Source organism: Micromesistius poutassou, assembly GCF_964030765.1.
Source record: "Micromesistius poutassou genome assembly, chromosome: 14".
Taxonomy (NCBI): domain Eukaryota; kingdom Metazoa; phylum Chordata; class Actinopteri; order Gadiformes; family Gadidae; genus Micromesistius; species Micromesistius poutassou.
In genome coordinates, this window is record NC_140284.1 from 16266939 (window position 1) to 16287891 (window position 20953).

At 45.1% G+C, this 20953-nt stretch overlaps 1 protein-coding gene across 2 annotated transcripts; it reads left to right on the plus strand.

Annotated features, from left to right (window-relative positions):
• The first annotated feature begins 487 nt into the window (after positions 1–487).
• sh3bp4a (SH3-domain binding protein 4a) lies at positions 488–20953 on the plus strand. Of its 2 annotated transcripts, none has more exons than XM_084478553.1 (5): positions 488–610; positions 9111–9337; positions 9429–11782; positions 19350–19538; positions 19883–20953. In XM_084478553.1, the coding sequence occupies exons 2-5, from the start codon at positions 9214–9216 to the stop codon at positions 20105–20107; spliced, it is 2892 nt and encodes a 963-aa protein (XP_084334679.1). In that variant the 5' UTR covers positions 488–610; positions 9111–9213; the 3' UTR covers positions 20108–20953. The 2 variants fall into 2 exon arrangements, with proteins under 2 accessions (XP_084334679.1, XP_084334680.1); XM_084478554.1 differs by lacking the exon at positions 488–610 and adding an exon at positions 892–944.

A 20953-nucleotide genomic window follows, 5' to 3' on the forward strand; every position in this document is an offset into this window, starting at 1 on the left:
TTGTATATAGTTCTTGTTAAGTTACTACCCCCAAAACATTATATAACCTTTATAAAATGAGAGATGTGGTTTAGCTTATTTTAGGCTACGTATTATGGAATAAAACCTGGCATCAGATTGGATACCACTGCTGTGGTGTTAATTATTGCATTGTGGTTAATAGAATAATCGGGGTGATACTACATTATTGTTGCTCAAGAAAAAAAACCCATCTATGAACAGTGCCACACGTACACACACACACACACACACACACACACACACACACACACACACACACACACACACACACACACGACTTAGTATAACTATTATTTTATTTTGGGGAAAAAAAAAAGTACACCAGGTCTTCCACTCTACTAGCTCCACTTCACCAAGTTTAACAAGAAAATGTGTTTCGCAGATTATGCTAGTATGAAGTGACATCATGTGTTAACACAAAAAATCCCAGCCGACGCTCCTCCCTCTCCCGGTGACATCAGAGGGTCTCGCTCCGCTAGGATTCGGTTCCTTCCCTCACAAAGAGTAGCCTACTACCAAACTGGGGAAAGCTCGCTCATCGTAGTTTTTTTTTCCTTCAGGGGAGAAAATCGGCGGATCTAAAATCCAGGTACGTGTCTCGCACTGTTCGTCTTGACTGTGTGCACTACTGAATCCTACAAAAAAAAGCAGCTTTCTATTCCATAGCAGTGTCCGCGTGTCTACGGGCGGCGGGGGCGCAGTCGCGTCTACCTGGCAGCCGAGTGGGATCATCTCGCCTTTCAATCCCAACGATTCAAACTTTCACGGAATGCGTTCGTGATCCGCGACGGCGCTCGTCGGGCTGCTGGCGCACGACCGCGGCACCTTTTCATAGTTAGTGACATGTTAGTGTTAGTGTTGAAATGGTTTTGTGGCTAATCACCTCGATTTGTAGCCTATCCGTTTGGAGTTTGTAACTTCTGGTAAGACATTTTTTTCATCCATACATACATCGCCCACTTTGTGTAGCCGAGATAATAACTGATGGCGACGCAGATGTGTATCTTAAATAGAGAGCCCGTGTAACATTTATTGTATCAAACGGTGCTCTCTTCGGCTACGTGACAGTCGTTGCCATGGCATTAACTCTTAATTAATCAACTCGGACCAGATATCCACCACCGGTCAGACCTTGCATCACACGTTGAACAGTTAATAGAGTGTTGTGTTGGTAGGTGATCAGGTTATAATCCCTATGGATTTAGTGGCCCACTGTATTTTCAACATCACTCTTTTCAGACCGCATTTGGGGGAAAAGCTGTGCTTCTTGCTGACAAAACAAGTTAACGCCCAAATCCACTTTTTTTCAGATTATTTTTCCAGATCGTTTGCCATGATCACACTGGAGGAGCGGCGCGTGTCCGCACACGTCTTAATCCAGTTGTAGCACTATAGGTCTGGACTTGTATCTGTCTTTTTTTGTTGCATTTATTGCAATATAAAGAGCTTATTATCTAGAGAAGCCCTACACTTTTCTGCTGTCAGCCTCACAAGTAGGCATAATGCATAGTGTGTTATATGTGATAGTTGTGGTCGTTGTGTTTGCATTAAATAACATGTAAGAAATGTTTTTGCAACCAGCATCATTCAACTGGATTGTAGTTTTATTACTAAGCTATAACCACGATCTGTAGTTGTAAAATGTGTACAACTACTACACTAATACGCTTGCCATATTCCCAGGATTTCACCGACTGAGTCATGCAAAAATGACTTAACCTAGTTTCCCAGTAGCAGCAGTCATTGGAGAAGGGCGGTGGAGGTGGTGGTGGTGGTGGTGGAGGTGGTGGTGGTGGAGGTGGTGGCGGTTGCGTTGGTGGTGGTGGTGATATGTTCTCAACCCATCCCGGATGTGTGTATAAATTCACAGGCAGTCTTTGTGTTGATTGTTATGAAAGATGCGTGCATGTATTGACATTATATATTAGCAATCAAACATATACAACCCTCCCCCCAAAAACCCAAACTTGTACACCACACGCACACGCACACACACACACACACACACACACACACACACACACACACACACACACACACACACACACACCAGTGCAACCAACCACAACCACAGCATTGGATCTTGAGGGCTCAATCTTGGGTTTTACAGCTAATCTCAATGGGACTCATTGTGTGAATGAATGTGCATGTGATTCCTGATAAGCCGACCCCAGTGCTATCCCACGTCCACCCTTAGCCCTCGGACGTGGTGTGAGTACATGTACACGCACCCACCCACCTCCAACCCTAACCAACACCACCCTCTCCAAGCCTCCATCCAACTCCATTACAGCATTCGTAGCCACAGAGTTATTACTGGCACAGGGGGCCTTACACAGACAGCCAACCAACACCACACCACCCCCTACCCAGACACCCATTGTCCCATCGCCACCTTTCTCTCCATCATGTCAGCTGTGACCAACAGCTCCACCAAAGGCACTGTACGATTGCGTAAGACGTCACATTCTGTAATTGGTGAATATGCAAGCCAGTCAAATCAGTGGTTAACTTGTCTCTCGAGGGTTACCAGTGAAGAGAGACTCTTTCTCTTCGGGATGACGAGATGAGGCATGTTAACAGTAGATGCTATTATTCAGTTTGTATTCCACTGTTTTCACATCAGGGACATGTTAGGCGTGCGTGTGTATGCGTCTGTGAGGATGTCTGTTTGGCTGTTTCTTTGTGAACCGTGTGTGTGTGTGTGTGTGTGTGTGTGTGTGTGTGTGTGTGTGTGTGTGTGTGCGTGCAAGGTGCCAGGGTTTGGTTGTGTCTGGAGGGACCATTGAGGTTATATTGTCGTCATCGCTGTAGTGCCATTGTATTGTTTTTTTTCGCATGGAGATGGGCAAGAAGGAGAGACCCAGTATAAAAACCCAGATCGACAGTCCAACATGCCCCCTAACCGGCTCTTTGTCATTCAAAGTACAAATCCGTTTTGCTTCTCCTTCTCCCCATTTTGGTTCTTGAATAATGGATGATTAAATTTAGGACAAGGCATTCCAAACATTCCTCCTAATGCTATCCCTGCTTTCCGGGAGCCTTGTGTACTTTGGTGTGTTTATGTTAGGCAGAAAGGACCAGAGTAGAGAGCGCTGGCTCGAAGCTGCCACACTAATAGAATGTGCATATCTCTTCTTTTAGTTTGAATTTTACTTTTTTTTTTACTTTTAATAGAAAGAATCAGAGAAAACCAAACAAAAAGTACAAATGTTTTAAACACCCTATGGGGAACGTTCTAGAACCACAAGTATAGGGCCAAAAATAGACTTAAGCATACCTATCAAGAGATTCCTGCAAATAGTGGGTCAACACTCATATGAATATACTTAATGCTAGCTAGATAGAAATAACTATGTAGCTCATATGTCATATGTATTTTTGAAGAGCAATACAGCAGGGCATTCCTTTTTGATTTAATATCAATATGGTGTTAACTTAAGACACTTGACTTCCAGGTCTTCCAGGTCTTAAAAATGGCAAAGGTAATCCAGTTGTCAGCTCTTAAAAGGAAGTAAGTTAGATATGAATTAAATAATCAGTGCATACCTGCTCTGAGAACATATCTTGATGAAGTGTTTTTACAGCTTTTCTTACGTACAGTGCATAGTTTAAAGCACAGAGCAGACAAAATGTCTTCAGTGATTAATAATGAAGCATCAGATGAAAAAAGTTGTGGGATTTGATTTTGCAATTACAGACAGTTCTTAGTGAGATTCTTTTCTGTGCGGGAATACTGTGTTTAAAGACACCACAGAGCTCGGGATATCAAGTCCTGGTGGTTCAGAGTCTTGACGTCCGCAGTAGTGTGAGATATGGCTCTATGTATCTGGATGCCTTCTGGTGCCCGGACATGATACCACCTCTCTTGAGTCAGGCTGGCACATCAGCCTGCAAGTCGTCAATTACTTATTTATTAACTGAAATGACTTTCCCCGCTGTGTGAAATATTTATGGTTGTGCAGAACAAGCGGAGGCAAGAGAGTTGGAGCTTTGGAAGTTGAGGATTGTCTCGTCGGCCGATGCTGTACATGTGTTTTCAATGGTTTCTCTACAATGTTACAATGGAACTGTGTATACCGAGAGCATGTGTTACTTTCGATGGTGGGTGTGTGTGCATCCTGTGGGTGTCAACTTTGCTTATGTTTTTGGCTACCCACGAAGGCACTCACTGTAACTGTAATTTGCAATTGCAATGTAATACAAACATCGGCTAAATGTGGTTTTGATTAAATGTAGCTCACATCTCTTCCCTTTCTGTTTGTTGTCTTAAGCCTGTTGCCTTCCACGTTATCACAGGCTGCTGAAGCCTCCGTCTGAACTGGCCAGGTCCTTGTGGAGCTTTTGAGTGCTCACCTCCTATGGCACCTTCCTCATAACCATGGAAACGATGCATCCGTGTCACCATCGCTCTCTTTCAAAGTCTGTAACCGCGGGTCGCCATGGTGACATGTTGTGTGCCCACCGTGGGAGGGAGGTCACATGGTGCTGTCTACGGGTCACCTGCGTTTGACAACATTTGAAGCATTTGAAGCTTAATGCCCACGTCCTCAAATCCCAAGAGGTGCTAACAATGAAGCATGGGAGGGGTCAGGGAGGTTTGTGAGGGGGGGGGGGGGGGGGGGGGGTCGGGAGGCGGGGAGAGAGAGATCCTGCAGCCCCCTCATCTCAAAGGCATTTCCTCCTTGTTTCGGCAGCTTAGCCACTTCCTGCTGAGGAGGAGTATTTCTCCAGCCCAAGGAGTCCCAACTCCTCCCTGGTAGCCATTGCTACGGCTACCAGCTGGATGTTCCGCCGACAGTATCAACACAGTTTTCTCTACTGTTCTTTCTGTTTTCATAAACCAGAGGGTGGGGAAGAGCATCACTGCCTTTGCCCGTCCTTTGTAAGTTTCAAAATGTTACTTCCAGGGCCTGGTTCTCCCCCACTAAAAAGCAGGAGAAAGCCGTCCTGTTAGCATAGTGGCGAGTGTAAACATCTCTGCTGTCAGGGGACGCTTAAAGGTCAATGTGTAAGGTCAGGGACAGGTCAGCCTAACACTCCATCGCCATCTCGGGACCTAAGAATGTCTCGTTTCTGATCTCCAGATAGGCATATGGTTTTGTTTTTTCCAACAGTCTTTTGATGAATTTTCCTGGTCAACAATCAATGTTGGATCAATCAATACAAGGACTCACTTTTATCATATTGTTTTCCCACTTTTGGTTGTTTTCATTTCAAAGGACATACTAGAGTTTCAAACCAAACCCAGCTTTTAGAGTCAGTATCTTTACTCCTGAGATAATAATGGATACCTTTCCACTACCTGATCTAGTAATAAAAGGCTCTTTGTCTGGCCAAATCTGTAATGAAGGCCATTTGGCAGCAGCCAATTCGCAGGGGACATCAACACGTCCAAGAAAATAGCTGAAGAAATAGGGAGTGGCATTGATGAAAGTTTCATAATCCGCTTCATCTGCCGAGAGCAGTAGAATAGAGAAAGTCACGTTTAAGTACTATAGCATTGAGTGGAGAAATCCTCTTATAGCACCTCAGCAAGGTTACTGTTCCCCTGGTGTGTGTTAGTGGTTCCCCATAAGATGATTAAACCCAAGGCCCCAACAAAGAGCAGTATGCTTCTCTACCAGTCTATGTAAGGTCATAAATAATGGCCTATGGCTGGCCGTCATAATTTACCAGAGCCCAAGAACATATTCACAATATAATCTGTAAAAATCAAACATATTTGTATTTATTTCAATGTCGGAGTTATAAGCAGCATATATTTGGCATTTTGGGTTTCACTTGATGACAATTGATCAGTTATCAAAATGATAAACCTATTTTCTGTTGATAGATGGATCGACTCACTCACTAATCGTTGAAGGGTGTAATACTGAAAACGTGGCTTTTGATTAGATTATTATGGAGACTCATATCGATCACAGTAAGCATTAAGTCAGGGCAGTAACAGCTGCCTCGCTTGCCAGACACACTGTGCTCGACAACTTTGACAGGCTGACAAACAAGAACGCCTGCGGCCATTTGTGGCCGCAGGCCGGTGTCACACTAGACTTGGTAACAGTGCCGGTGTCACACTAGACTTGGTAAATAGCACAACACAATAAGGGCAGCAAACAAACAACAATGAGGGAATGAACAAACATGCGGCTAACATTCATCAGAGAATGATTTACTATGGTTTAGTTCACTTTGCGTGTACATATTTTGGTCATGGGTTTAGTGATGTTTAATTTAGTTATTTTGGTATTCCATTGCAAGTGACTGGGCGATATACACATCCTGCTGTATTTTAGCATGTAACAATGTTCTCTGCTAGTAACTGTTATAGCCTGTAGTACAATGTCATGTCAAAACATGGTTTGTTTGAATTTGCTTTGCTTATGTACTGAGATGGCAGACGATGAAGCAGAAAAAGCTTCAGGCCTTAAAGTAGGGGGTTGCTACTCCTGGCTGGGTTTGGCTCTGAGTACCTTACAGCCAAGAAAGACAAGACCATCCCTTCCCTCCATAAAACACCACCAACATCCAGTATATTTAGAAGAGTTCACTCGTAACTCTCATTTCATTTTAACCGAGGGAGCTGTAGCAATAGTTAACTGGTTGTTCTGGCAAGTAATTCGATTAAATGCAGCCAGAGGGGCAGTGACGCTTGCCATGCTATTACCAGGGAAAGCGTCTAAGCCCCATAATGGCCTCTCACCATGTCGTAATATCAGGCTCATTTGCATGGCAGTGTACGTGATGTACGTTTGTGGCTTCGCCTGTGATTTACATGGCAGGAGTGTCCGCCCACAATTGTTTCCTATGAGATGCAGCCTTCGTGGAGGTTAAACACATCAGGGTGGCCAGCAGACTTGACATAGAAGACCACCCAGTGTTTTTATGTTGGAGGCCAGATAGACAGCCAGACAGAGTTCCAGCGGCCGTACGTCATTCTTCTGTCCTGCCTGGCCTTGCCTTAAGCAGATGAGGGGCTGGCATCATGCCGTGACTGAGATGGAAAAACAGGTTGGGCTTGACGGACATTAGCACAGAAACAGGGCCTCTTTATTGGTAATAGCCTATTTATCCATTGGCTTGGCCGCAATCCCAATGAATACAAATGAGCTGTTTCTAGAAGTTAATCAGCACACTATAATGTTGTTTTATGTTATAGAGTGATAATGCTTCCCAACTGTCTTCTTCAGCCTCCACCTGCTCCACCTGTTCTTGACACGATCGTACATATAGATAGAATGTATTCAAGCTATTTTTGAAGCTAAGTTCAAGTCTTGTTTTCTTCTCTAAATATCGCCCTATCTTGTGTGTTTGTTGTGTGTTTACAACACTGTTCTTCCTAACCTCCACCACGTGTTCTTGTTTCACTCGTATTTACCACCAGAACTGTGTCCCTGGTACTCAGCTGCTGTCAAAACAGTTTATTCTATCTACTCACCCTCCCTGCTGACTTTACAGGGGGATGAATTATAGATGAAGAGAGAAAGCTTTGGATCGTTCTTGGGTGTCTCTCTTCTATCAATGTGCTCCACTGACCTATGATGTGAATTTTGTTTTGGAACCATGCTCCAGTTGTCATTCATTTAACATGGATAGACCCCTGGCGTGCACCATTAAAGAGAAAGAGGAGAGAGGAGAAGCTCATTGAGGAAGCGAGTATGGGCGTTCTTTAGGATAATTCTTGGGAAACATGGTGTCTTCATTTGCTGAACTCTTTCGAAGGGGAATCATTTGCATTCATAATTCTTAAGCTTGTTAATGAGTTAAGGGGCATTATGATTTAAAAGCTACTGTTTGAGTGTAATTCGAAATAATTGACGTAGTCATCTACTGTTAGTGTTTGAAATGTACTGCGAATCGATCCATTTCTGCCTATGTATGAGACAATTTCGATCTTAGACCGCTCCAGGCTTGTTTCTAACCCATCAGGGGTTCTGAGAGAATCCATCTTGCCTGTCAATCACAGGTGTGTGAATGCAACACTTCTCGGAGAAATGTAGGGAGAGAGGGAGCAGAGGAAGGGGCCATTATTTTCTTTTGTTTTAAAACCTCACTCTCTTCTAATTGTTTCTGGTTTCACAACTCTCACCTCTTCCCTACAGCACCATTAAGCTTTAAAAAAGAAAATCGGCTAATTATTTTGTTCACACATTATAGCTTTTCGGTGTCTAGCACAGGGTAGTAATCAGCTGTTGCCACATATCTTGATGACAATATAGTCTTCTTTTGGAACCAAGTACCAAAGCATCACATGTACCAACTTGTTCTCTTTGGAATGTTCTCATGAAATCCCTTCATCAGATACTAGCATGTTCCCTTGAAATAGGCTAATAATTCATCATTCTGATCAGACATCTCCACTCGCCCACTCCCTTATCCTTTAGGTTTTAATGGTTCCCTAGAGCAGATTTCACGTCCTCAGAGGGAGAATCGGCATCAAAGTTATTCAAATTAGCTCTTTGACTCATTTAATAGAACCTAAATGAAACAGAGCCAATCAGACACAAGCCGTTTTCTCCATACCCTAGACATTTGTTGATTCCCAACCCTGCTGGGAACAGTTGCAGGACAAACACATTGTTTCCAAATAAGAACATTCTAGAAATCAATCTTGACATTCTTCAAGGAATTTGTCATGAATAAAAGACAGGAAGGATATCAGAGAACACCAAGTTTAAAGAAAATGTGGAAGATTTATATTTAGTGGGTATGCTGCATTTTTGTGCTGAAAAGGAAGTATGTTTGTGTGCTCCCTGACTTATGAGTGCAGTTTTGAACAGATACGGATTCAGTGACTGCGAGAGGTACTAGGTGTTTTTACACTGGAGACAAAACAATACATCACACTGCTCTGTAGTCTCTCAGTATCCAACTGAGGACACATTTCATTATTGTTGTGACACCGTTGCTTCCCGCAACTTCGTCAGTATTTTCTCCTTCAGCAAGCAGGTTGTAAGGACAATTATTATTATTTTTTTCTTTTATCTTCTGAGGAAGTCAAATCATGGACCTTCACAATTAGACCATACTAGTTACATGATAAAACACATGCTGTTTTCTACTCTAATCCTGCATTCTCTTGCTTCCAGATATCATGGGAGACTGTTGACACCTGACGTCTGTTGTTAGCCGGAGGGAACCTGCAGAGCTGCCTGAGTGCACACATCAGTGCGCAGGAAGAAAAAAACAGCAATGGCGGCCCATCGAATCAAAGCAACCACCAATAACAACATTTCCCTGCCTCGCTGCAAGTCAGAAGGGACACTCATAGATCTCAGCGACGGGGTTTCAGAAGCCAGCCTCACCAATGTCAAAGGTCAGCTGCTCAGTTGGTGCATGTTTGATACATTTTTGGTCCACTTTGCAAACAAACAACCAACCCATTTTCTGCTTTGGCTCTTTTGCAGTGCTTTCTCCCAGTGCCTTACGGCTGGATGCCACCGCCTCCTTCGGTACGGCCAGGGAGGTTGTCGCCATCAAGGACTATTGCCCATCCAGCTTCACCACCCTGAAGTTCTCCAAAGGGGAACGTCTCTATGTTCTGGACACCTCGGGGGGCGAGTGGTGGTACGCCCACAACAACACAGAGATGGGCTACATCCCGGCGGCCTACGTTGAGCCCATCAACTACAGAGACTCCTCCTTCAGTGACAGCGGGATGATTGACACCATAGCCGACTGCAACGAGGAGGCGGCCAAAGAAATTGACCTTCTTGGGGAGTGGGAGGGAGTTCTTTTGAAACAGGCCATCTTCCAGAATAGCAATCCTTTCACAACCTCGACTAACCCTTTTCTCAACGGGGGTGTTCAGAATACACTGGACCAGAACTGTAACGAGAAACCAGTGGACTTGCTGTTGTTTGATACGCTGGCTGTATCAGAACCAAACTCCACTAGTAGCACTGTGAATATAAATGGATTCGGTGGCGGTGTTTGTGATTTCAACCAGGGCGGCACGCTTTCCGGAACCGGGCAAACGTTGAGGAAGGACAACCCATTTTTTAGGAGTAAGCGCTCGTACAGTCTCTCTGAGCTGTCCATCCTGCAAGCTCAATCTGACGCCCCTCAGGGTTCCACGGGTTTCTTCGGAGGCTTAAAAGCTCCCGCACCAGAACAATTTCAGAGCCGGGAGGATTTTAGGGCGGCGTGGCTGAACCATCGCAAGCTGGCCAGATCCTGCCACGACTTGGACTCGCTAGGACAGAGCCCTGGCTGGGGCCAAACGCAGCCGGTGGAGACCAACATTGTATGCCGGCTAGACAGCTCGGGGGGGGCAGTCCAACTTCCGGACACAAACATCAGCATCCATGTTCCGGAGGGCCATGTGGCTCCAGGAGACAGCCAGCAAATATCCATGAAAGCCCTGCTAGATCCTCCACTGGAGCTGAACACTGACCGGTGCACCACCGTCAGCCCCGTGGTGGAAATAAAGCTCAGCAACATGGAGACCAAAACCACCGTTACCCTGGACATGAAGGTGTCGGTAGTGGTGAAGATGGAGAGCAGGCAGACCACGGAGGTCATCTGCGTGAGGAGTGATTGTAAAGAGGGTCCCTACACACCGATTCCACAGGCGTACATGTACGGTGACATGGTCCAAGTGTGCCTAGATAACCTGGAACCATGCATGTACGTGTGCGTCGTTGCCCAATCCCAGTCTATATCAGCAGGTTCTACGGTTTGGGAACAGGTGGTGAAAAAGGTCACCTTAGGGGTGTATGGTCCAAAGCACATTCATCCTTCTTTCAAAACTGTGGTGGCCATCTTCGGCCATGAGTGTGCCCCTAAATCCTTGTTGGTGAGTGAGGTGGGAAAGCAGGCACAGTCTGCCCCCCCAGTGGCACTGCAGCTATGGGGTAAACACCAGTTTGTCCTGTCAAGACCCCAAGACCTCCGTGTCGGTGTTTATTCCAACATGGCAAACTATGAGGTGAAGGTCAGTGAGCAGGCCAAAGTGGTCAGGGGTTTCCAGGTGAAACTGGGAAAGGTGAGCCGCATTGTTTATCTTATCGCCTCGCGAAATGCTGATGAAGTTTCCGATTTCACCTTGAGGGTGCAGGTGAAAGACGACCAAGAATGCATACTCGCTCAATTCTGTGTTCAGACACCAACTCCACCACCCAAGACAGGGCCCAAGACTTCAGTGCAACGGCGTTTTCTTAAAAAGAAGGAAGTTGGTAAAATCGTCTTGTCGCCACTCGCCATCGCCACCAAGTACCCGGTTTTCCATGACAGGATGATCAACAGCCTGAAATTTGGAAAGCTTATCAAAACAGTCATCCGGCAGACAAAAAATCAATACTTATTGGAATACAAAAAAGGGGACTTTGTCGCGCTGTTGAGTGAGGAGAAGATAAAGCTAAAAGGCCAGCTGTGGACAAAGGAATGGTACATTGGATATTATCAAGGCAAGACTGGCTTTGTTCACGCCAAGAACGTTCTAGTGGTTGGTAAAGTGAAGCCCATTTACTTCAGCGGGCCTGATCTTACCACGACACTCTTGCTGGAGCAGATACTGAAGCCCTGCAAGTTCCTCACCTACATCTACGCCTCTGTGAGGACGATACTGATGGAGAACATCGGCAGCTGGCGGGCGTTTGCCGACGCGCTCGGTTACGCCGACCTGCCACTGACACATTTCTGCCGGGCGGAGTTGGACAGCGAACCGGAGAGGGTGGCGTCCGTGCTGGAGAAGCTCAAAGAAGACTGCAACAATGCAGAAGGAAAGGACAGGAAGTCCTTCCAGAAAGAGCTACTGACGGTATGTTACACCGCAAGTACCTTCCTCTCCAATTGTTTTACCGTTGTGTTATTTATTTAGGAAGATTTAAACTGTCCTTGCCTCTCTCTTTATTTACTGACACAATGTACATATCCTCCCCCCCCACCTCCATCTAGTTTCCTGTCTGTCTTCGTCGTCACAAAGACTTTATTTTCTAGCTGGCTTACGGCTCGCTTTCTGTTAACTGCAAGATAGCAGCTTGAGGCAGCGGTCCACTCTGTGCTAATTCTGTTGATTGCGCAGCAAATAATTGCTGTGCCTGCATCAGGCTCTGACAGGGGCAGGGGAGTTGTGGAGTGCAGATACTCTGCCCAACTCGTCTCTCTGATTTAATAGTATGTGTGTGTATAAATGTGTCTTGTTTAGCTTGTATTCCAATGTCTGTAAAATCATCCTTTGGTTTGTTTCCCTCACAAATATATAAACTGGACTGTAATGTAGTTGCTTATAAAGCAAATGTATCAACACTTGTCAATGAAGGGAGCTTTGCTAGTGGCGTTTGCTTCCACTACTAAGCAGCTGGGGAGGGGCAGTGTTGTGTGACTAATCAGGACAACCCATATGTCTGGTTTGAGATGATGAATCCAGAGGCGCTACGAGGACACAGACTAATAATGAACACAGAAACTGTAATAATAGGAGATTTTTCTTCCCCTAAACCAGCCGCATGTTAGTATTAGGCTTGCGGTGTATAATGCATCAGACCCTATAAACTAGGTTATTGAGGCCACGTTCATCGTAGCAAATCCCATTCAGTCTAAAGATGGGGGATTGTTAGGCCTACTTATTTATTTATTCCCACAGTTCGCTCTTTCTATAGGATGCAAGTATATAAAGCTTTGCTTCAAAGACAAATTATTAACAAATGCTGCACTGAGAATGACAAAAAAACCTTTTCTGCTATAAATAATTGAGAATTTCTCAGTGCTGAAGGCATTTATTTTTAACATTACCTCGGGAATGGTACACCTGAGGATGCTCCAAAACACTCACACACTACCTGAGGCTATGGCCTTTTTTTTTTAGCATTTAGTATTGAAGTATCTATTGTTTTGTATTTTAGTATTTTCTATACAAATTTAATTCTTTACTGTTCTCTAAATCTCTCTCTCTCTCTCTCTCTCTCTCTCTCTCTCTCTCTATATATATATATATATATAAACAATGTTTTTAAAGTAAGTGCTAACCAGCTTGCCTTTGTCAGGTCACACAGCAGGGTGCAACCCGTCATTTAGTGCGGGTTGTAAACACATTTTTAGAAACAGTTGACCTTACAGTGCACACAAGAACAACATCTAGAGCTGGGTTTAAATGTCTGCTCTGTAAAACCCATCTGAATTCATGCATTTCTCAGGCACAACAGCCACTTTCTGAGGCTTTAGAGTAACATTAAACTGTTTTTCTAAAATAAATTCTACAATAATTTCTATGCTGATGTTTTGGGTTATGGGCTAGCTTATTATGGGCTGCTTTGTAGTATAACAACATTTAATTTAATCCAAAAATGAATTCCATTTCAATGCCACTTATATATATATGTGGGAGTGTATATTTAGAAGAAAGGGGACCAACAATAAAATAATAGGCACTGAGGTGCAGTTGCTAATGCTATATATAGTTTGCACTTTGGATGCACATCCGCATTCTTCGATCTGAATTGCTTATGCATTGGACCGATATTGAAAATAATTAGAATTTAAACAATCATTTTCCCAAATGAACCATTGAATCATTGCTTGCGTTTGGGAACCCATTTTGCTTTTAACATTAGCCAAGCATATAGTATGCAGTAGGGGTGTAACGATACACTAAAGTCACAGTTCGGTACGTACTGTAACATACCGAACGTTACCGTACGTTACGTACGTTACGTACGTAACGTACTAAGACATCAATATAAATACAATTGAGGATAAAAACACAATAAAGTCCAGGACTTATTTCCATTGTGGTCCTCAACACAAAACATCAGGACAAGACAATACACTAACAGAGTGTGTGATAATCAATAAAAACATGCAGGTGTCACACCTGCATATGCAGGTGTGAATTTGGGCCTGTTTTTTACATCCATCAAATATACACTAATCAAATTAAGGAAATTCACATGAATTATGAAGAACATGATTAAATATGGTCAGGTGAAACACCAGGGTTAATGTAGGTGTATCAGCTCGTAAGGCATTGAAATTTGGCCAGTTGCCAGTGCTGGTGATAAATACTGCGTTTCTGCTGAAATAAATTATTCCATGGCATGAAGCATCAGCTGTAGGGCACCTAGATGGCATACACTCAATGCAGCAAATCAGGCTTTAATCTGAAGTGTGAACTCCTCCTGAGCCTCTCATCCAACCCTGCATCAAGAAATCTCAGGAGTCTTGCAGGTGACTTCCATTTGAACAGGATGCCCAAGCAAGTTCCCATGAGCTGCAACACCATTGTATGTCTACAGTGTATGTGTGTGTGTATGTGTGTGTGAGTCACTTTGGCAGGAAAACACATTGTCTTTAAATCACTTTGCTGGCTTTATTTCCCCCAGAGACCACTGGGTCGGAGCACTCAGTGTGTGCATCTGGCACCCGTAGTGCAGCCAATTTCGTACCTTAGCAACTTACTTCTAGCTATCCAGTTAAAACAGATTCCACCGAGCCTCTTTGACCAATAGTGCGTACTTGCTCCTAGTACACTGTTCAGCTGTTAACCCCAGCATCTGCTGCCCTCCTCTTGCTACCACCCTGCACGGCACTGTAGTCAGCAGAAACAAAGCATATTGAATATACAATGTGTGCCCCCTCCCTGCACATTTCTCTTTTGTACATTGTGCACGTCAAAATTGGATGCGTTGCTGAAAATGGCAGCATTCCCACAGCGTTGGTCCGAAAAAAACAAGGTTCTTTTGTATGTATGCTGAAATGAAGAGGCAATTAGATTGTAATTAGATTGCCATTCAGGGTGAGGACATATATATCCAGTGCACACACTATAGTGTAAGAGACATGGAAAGGGTTCAAATCAGTCAGCATTCATTGCACTTAGAAGTCGAGAAGTCGACCCAAATACAATTACAGATTTGACGTCTGTATTATTGCTCATAACCGCCTGTCTTAAGCCAATAGAGGACACAAATGAAGGTAATAATGCTTGTGTATCAGAGCTTCCAACTGTTATGCTGAAGCTCTCCGTTTGAGCTCAATTGTCATCCGTCCTAACACAACAGCGCCCTCAACTTGTTAAGCCATAAGAAGCCTGTGCTGGCGGAGGTGATTGTGACGGTACTACTCATCATGGAGAACACTAACAAACAGCCCGGGCAGCCTCTTTCTGTTTGTAGGAGCACAGGCAAACAGATGTTTCCTGCTTCATTGTTGAACAAAGCTAAACAAAATGGCTAGTTATGGGCCGAGAGGCGCCTGCGGTCCACACTCACTCCTTATCCCTGCCCCCACCTCGCCCCCGCCACCACCACCCACACCATTTGAGAATATATGTCTGTGTCGCGGGCCATGAAGGGGAGCCCATCGATTTATTTCTTCACACAGCAGAGAGGGCCGCTTCTGCCTAGTGCTGCTCATTAAAACCGTCCTTGTTTTTTATATCTTTGCTATGAGTGCCTCATCTTTCATTTTGTACGTGACCACGTCTATTTGCTGTGCAGTAGCTCTTTTCAATGGCCAGTGTCATTTGGTTGGGTTGAACACAGAGTTGGAAAAGACTGCAAACAATTAAGACCGACTCTTCACATCCACCACAGACTCGCCCACGACTCAACCACTGCCACCAACGTTACCTTTCTTTTTTTTTTCATTCTCGTTTAAAAAAAATAAAAAAGTTTTAAAGTCCACATCGATCTTCTGTAACTCCTGTTTTGGATCCCACTCAAGCTTCCGTCTCACTGAGAAAAGTGGTATTCTTGAGAAAATAATGCTCTACCCTCTGAACTCAGAGATTCCAAGCTAACCCAGCGATACTCACACTAAGATTTGGGATAAAGCCCGAGAAAGCCCGGCCCCAAAAGATTGAAGATTGGGGCTGGGGTTCTAAAGCAATCTCAGCAGGCTGCAGCAGCAGTCCCAGTGCGGCTGCTGGAGAACCTTATGCCCTCTAGATCTCTGAGCCCCGATAGGGCCTGGGACGAAAAATAATAATAACATCCTATTTCTGGCGCGTGACTTTCAGACTGGAATGGGCTGCCAGTGTGTACGGATAAGGCCATTTTTGTACATCTCAGATTTTTTTCAGACAGCATTCCTAGGATTTTAGTTTGCGTGTCTCTTCCTTCCTCTCTATGGGTGTGGCCGGCCAATTGCTGCGCTTCAACTGTTTAACGTTGCAGCAAACCCACGCAGCAACCCCCATGAGTCGTGGCTGTGTTTGAATTTTTTTTTTTTTACTGTACTGTTTTTTTACTTTGGGTAAAATTAGGGAGGTTCTCTCTGAGGGCAGGATGTCACAGTCACCGCCATACCATGTTCTCTTCCCCCATCTTTTGTTCTTTTTTTTGTTTTACCCTTTGTAGATTTTTGTTTCGGGTCTCGGGGGAAATGGAGTAGTGGCAGCGGTGTAAAGCATGTTTTGAAACCGCCAAAGGGGAAAGGCATAGGGGAGAGAGAGGCTTATAAAAAGCAATAAAGCAGAACAGGCGGAGAGAGAGGTGGTGTGGATGAAAGCGCGCTGTGGGCTGAGATGTAGCGGATGGGAAATTGTGGTGCTAAATTAGACGGAAATGAAGACGGGTTGGGAGGTAATAGCAACGAGATTGGGGCGGGGGTGGAGCGACGGAGGGACAAAGTGGGGCCGGGAAATGAAAGCATGGAGGTGGTTAGAGCAGGGAGTCGTGGCACGCCGGGCGGTGTGCTGTCACGGCCTCCGCATGCCCTCCCCCCCCCCCCCCCCCTCCCTGGATGACGTTGGATCTTCCTGTTGTCTGCGCGGGGGAGATAACCCGTGATTGGTGTAAAGACAGAGATTGCCTGAGCCTCTGACTTGTTAATGTGTCGCAGAAAAGATTCCTTTCTTCTACTTATTGTGACCGACATACTGACGGATGATTCAGACGTTGCAGAAGAGGCCGTTTCCCCACAGTTTCCCCCTTACTGCGACGGTGACATTTAAGTGGAGCCTGAAATGCACACACACACACACACACACACACACACACACACACACACACACGAGTGTGGTCAGTCTCATAAAACCATGCGTTGCGCCCAGCTGACATTTTGGAAATAGAAAGAAACAGCACAGCACAGGGTATACTCTCTCTGCAGTGTGTTTAATGGTTTGTTGCCTGACGAAAGTAAAGTAGAGTTGTCACAATCGGCTCAAATCCTATTCCCCATCCACTGCAATTCAAATATTTGTCTATGCTGGGTATGAGTAAGTGTGTGTTGTCCAATCGGTGTCTGAGTCTTTGCCCATAATTATCTGGGCCTAACCTGTTCCCTTGGCTGAGCCTGTCTCCTACTCAGTGGTACCCACGAGCAGTCATGACTCATGACGCATTTAGGGGGAAACATTTGTTTGGACCAAACCACCCGTTATGCTGCTGTAACACCCCAACGGAAACTTCAGCACTTTAGCCTCTTAAGTCAACCCAAAGTGGAAGGATCAGGCATAGATTAAACAAGCAATTAATTCAGAGCAGGTGGAATGAATGCGCAGAAGTCATGCGCAGGAAACGACCACCAAAAGCCGCTGGCCGTTTGGGTCACCGAAACCGATTCTTTGACTAAAGTCCAATTTTAAAGTCCACAGAGATATTTCAGCCGTACTTCATTCACATATTTACACACAGCTCAGTCATTGGATAAGCACGCTGTCGTGTTTGGTTTCGATGACTAACCTTGATGAAAGGTATGTTGCAGCCCACGTACACCAGCCCCCCTTGGGTCAACAAGAGCGGTGTCGGCTGGACATTCATCACCACGGGAATACATTAGCCAGATCTATTTGTGGAGTACGGCTCCTGGCCAGGGGCAAACTTAAGCGAGAGGTGAGACGGGAAGCCTTCTCCTTTATATCAGCGGGGATTTCCTGTGGCTGTTATCAAGAGAGGAAACAGGTGCATGCTGATGGTCTTCACCGAATAAAGGACTTCTCCCCCCTGACTACAGAAGCGTCGTGTACACAAAGACCCTCGAGTCAGGAACAACACATATACACGGTGCACACGCAAACAAAAAACAGCAACTTCTTATTCCTGCATACGCAAATCCACTGGGATGTGCTGGGGTATATGAGCCAGTGAGAGAATGCAAACAAATGTCAAATCCTTCAAAAATTTTATTATTGTAGACTTCATTTCACAAAATAAAAATGCAATGCAATACACTTCACATAGGGACAGGGGAATACTGAAGGAAATGAACAACGAAAAAGAAGAAACCAGATGTAAACTAATGTGATTCAGATTCAAAGCATGGCCAGTTTGCCACCCAATCCAAAGGAATACGGAGGAGGCTTACTGTGTTTGGAGGCTTTTATGAGATGGCTGCTATCAGAGATGGGTTAGGTTGCCGTGGTGCAATGGCATGTACATTCCTGCCTCCCCCCTCCCTCCTCTCCCCTCTCTGTCTCCCTCTTTCCCATATCCTGTTAGTCCACACATTCCTCAGCCCAAGTCAGGCGGCTTTAAATTCACTGTTGAGTTAAAAGGCTGTATCTCAAATGGCATGTGTTTCGTGAGCACAGAGAGAGTAAGGTGTGTGTGTGTGTGTGTGTGTGTCTGTGTCTGTGTGTGTGTGCGTGTGTGTGCGCGTGTGGGGCTTATGGGTCCAATGCGTGCATGCATCTACCTGAAGAAGGGACATTGGAGCTGGGCTGATTTGTGTTGTCCTCTTCATGCATGTGCAGCATTCTTTTTTTTTTTTCCAAACAGACACAAATCGATGGACATGCTGCAATTCTTGAACTGTGTATTTCATCAAGTCTGAAATTGCCTACCAGCGTGTGTCGTCCATTACAGGGTTCACAGAGACAGAATTCTTTAGCGGGTAATACTGGGCCGCGGTCCAAAGTAAGTTCAACCCGGACAAACGTTTGTCAGGCTGTGCTTTGTTATTCTTCCTCCATTTGAAACACAGCGGCCGTTAAATTGCATCTGGCGTCATCGTCGTCACGGTGTAACGTCCTTGCCCTTTTGACCCCCGATATCCAAATATTCATTAGTTAAAACGTTCTAATTTCATTTGCAGAGTTAGGCAGGTCAAAGATGCAAAACGAATCAGCATTGTGTGACCTACAATAAACAGACTGATTACCCGGCCTAGCGTGCAGTGTCTCTAACACCCCAGCCCCCCAGGCTGACTTTACCGCTCTCATATTTTGTCCTCAATACACTGTTGTGAATTAGTGTCACCCTGATTAATTATTCGCTCCGGCACACAATACAAACCTCTGCTTTCTGCCAGCTCCCCGAAACAACTTCCAAAGCGCTGGGCTTGCAGGTTGCCGCCAGTCTCGTCCCTGCGAAGGATGCATTGCTTGAGCGTTGGAAGTCTCATTGTGTCCTTAAACCCCGCCTCCCTTAAACCCCGCCTCCCTGCAGGCGCTGCTGCAGATGGACTGCCAGGGCCTGGTGGCGCGGCTGGTCATGGACTTTGTGCTGCTGACCACGGCGGTGGAGGTGGCGGGCCGCTGGAGGGAGCTGGCCGAGCGGCTCGCCAAGGTGTCCCGCCTGCAGATGGACGCCTACGAGGCGCCGCACCGCGCCAAGAACGGCGTGGTGGACAGCGAGGTGGGCGGGCAGGGACGCCCTTTTTGTTGTTGTTGTTGTTGTTGTTGTTGTTGTTGTGTCCACGATAAGCTTGCCTTTGTTAAAATGTCTCTACAAAACGTTCTCAAACTAAATTTTAATCTGAAATTGCCACATACAAAAGAAAGGATGTTTATTGATTGGAGGAAACACATTTTCTGCTTTAATTCATGAGACAAGATGGATGTGACCTCATGAGAGTCATCGAATTCAAAGCCACAATGTCTGTGTTTTGATGTAAAGTGCCTCTCTCTCTCTCTCTCTCTCTCTCTCTCTCTCTCTCTCTCTCTCTCTCTCTCTCTCTCTCTCTCTCTCTCCCCCCTCAGGCCATGTGGAAGCCAGCCTACGACTTCCTGGTCACGTGGGCGGCCCAGATCGGCGACAGCTACCGCGATGTGATCCAGGAGCTGCACATGGGCCTGGACAAGATGAAGAACCCCATCACCAAGCGCTGGAAGCACCTGACCGGCACGCTCATCCTGGTCAACTGTCTGGACTCCCTGCGTGGCTCCGCCTTCAGCCCCGCCTCTCAGGACGACTACGCCATCTGAGCTCCCTCCCCCTCTCCCTCCCCCTCTCCCTCTCTCTCCCTCCCGCCGTCTCACTGCATTCGTTGCAATGCTTTCCTCATGCTAGCGTTCCCTAAGCACCGGCTTAGCCTCGCTCATAAGACGTTATTCTGTTGGAGATTTCCCCTCCCCTTTAATACAACCACTATTTTCCTTTTGGCTTCCCGCTCTGCCTTCAGTCCCGCTGCGGGCTCTGGGAGGTGGGGTTGCGTTGTTAAGACGGTTTCTATGGAAGCCGATTCCACTACACACAATACTGTTTGTAGCTCTCAGTATTCACAAAGACTATTTTAATAGATCTCCTCTTGCATAGTATGTATTTTTGTACACTTTAAATATGGCACAGATTTTTTTTTTTTACAATTTCAACACTGGTTGAGAACTTTGGATTGACTGCTTCAAAAAACACACTTATAAAAACAAAAGACACTTTAAATATTGATATTCTTGTCAGCGTAACCTTGTCACAGTAGCCTTGTAAAGTGTCCAAGCAGCTTTGTATTTATTTATGTCTGTTTAAGTGGAAACAGGTTGTTCCGTTTCAGATGTTGAGTTATTTTGCATTCGGCGATGCAGGATTTTATTTGACAATAAACATTGCTTTGATAATTTTTCGACAAAACTTTGTAAAAAAAATGAAAACGTTGTCCTCAAACGTATCACCATCTAAATAAGCCACTCATTCGCAAATTTTAAAAAGGAATGTTTCTTGATTGATGATTCTTAAAAATAATATCAAGAGAAAAGTTTGACTTTACCTCAATGTAATGATTAAATATTTTACCCCTTGATCCTTTCTTGGCTGGGTTTTACCCTATTTGTAGACAA

Coding starts and splice junctions, on each gene's coding strand:
- sh3bp4a (XM_084478553.1), top strand. CDS start 9,214: ATGGCGGCCCATCGAATCAAAGCAACCACCAATAACAACATTTCCCTG. Junction 11,783..19,349: donor TCCAGAAAGAGCTACTGACG/GTATGTTACACC, acceptor GCCTCCCTGCAG/GCGCTGCTGCAGATGGACTG. Junction 19,539..19,882: donor ACGGCGTGGTGGACAGCGAG/GTGGGCGGGCAG, acceptor CTCCCCCCTCAG/GCCATGTGGAAGCCAGCCTA.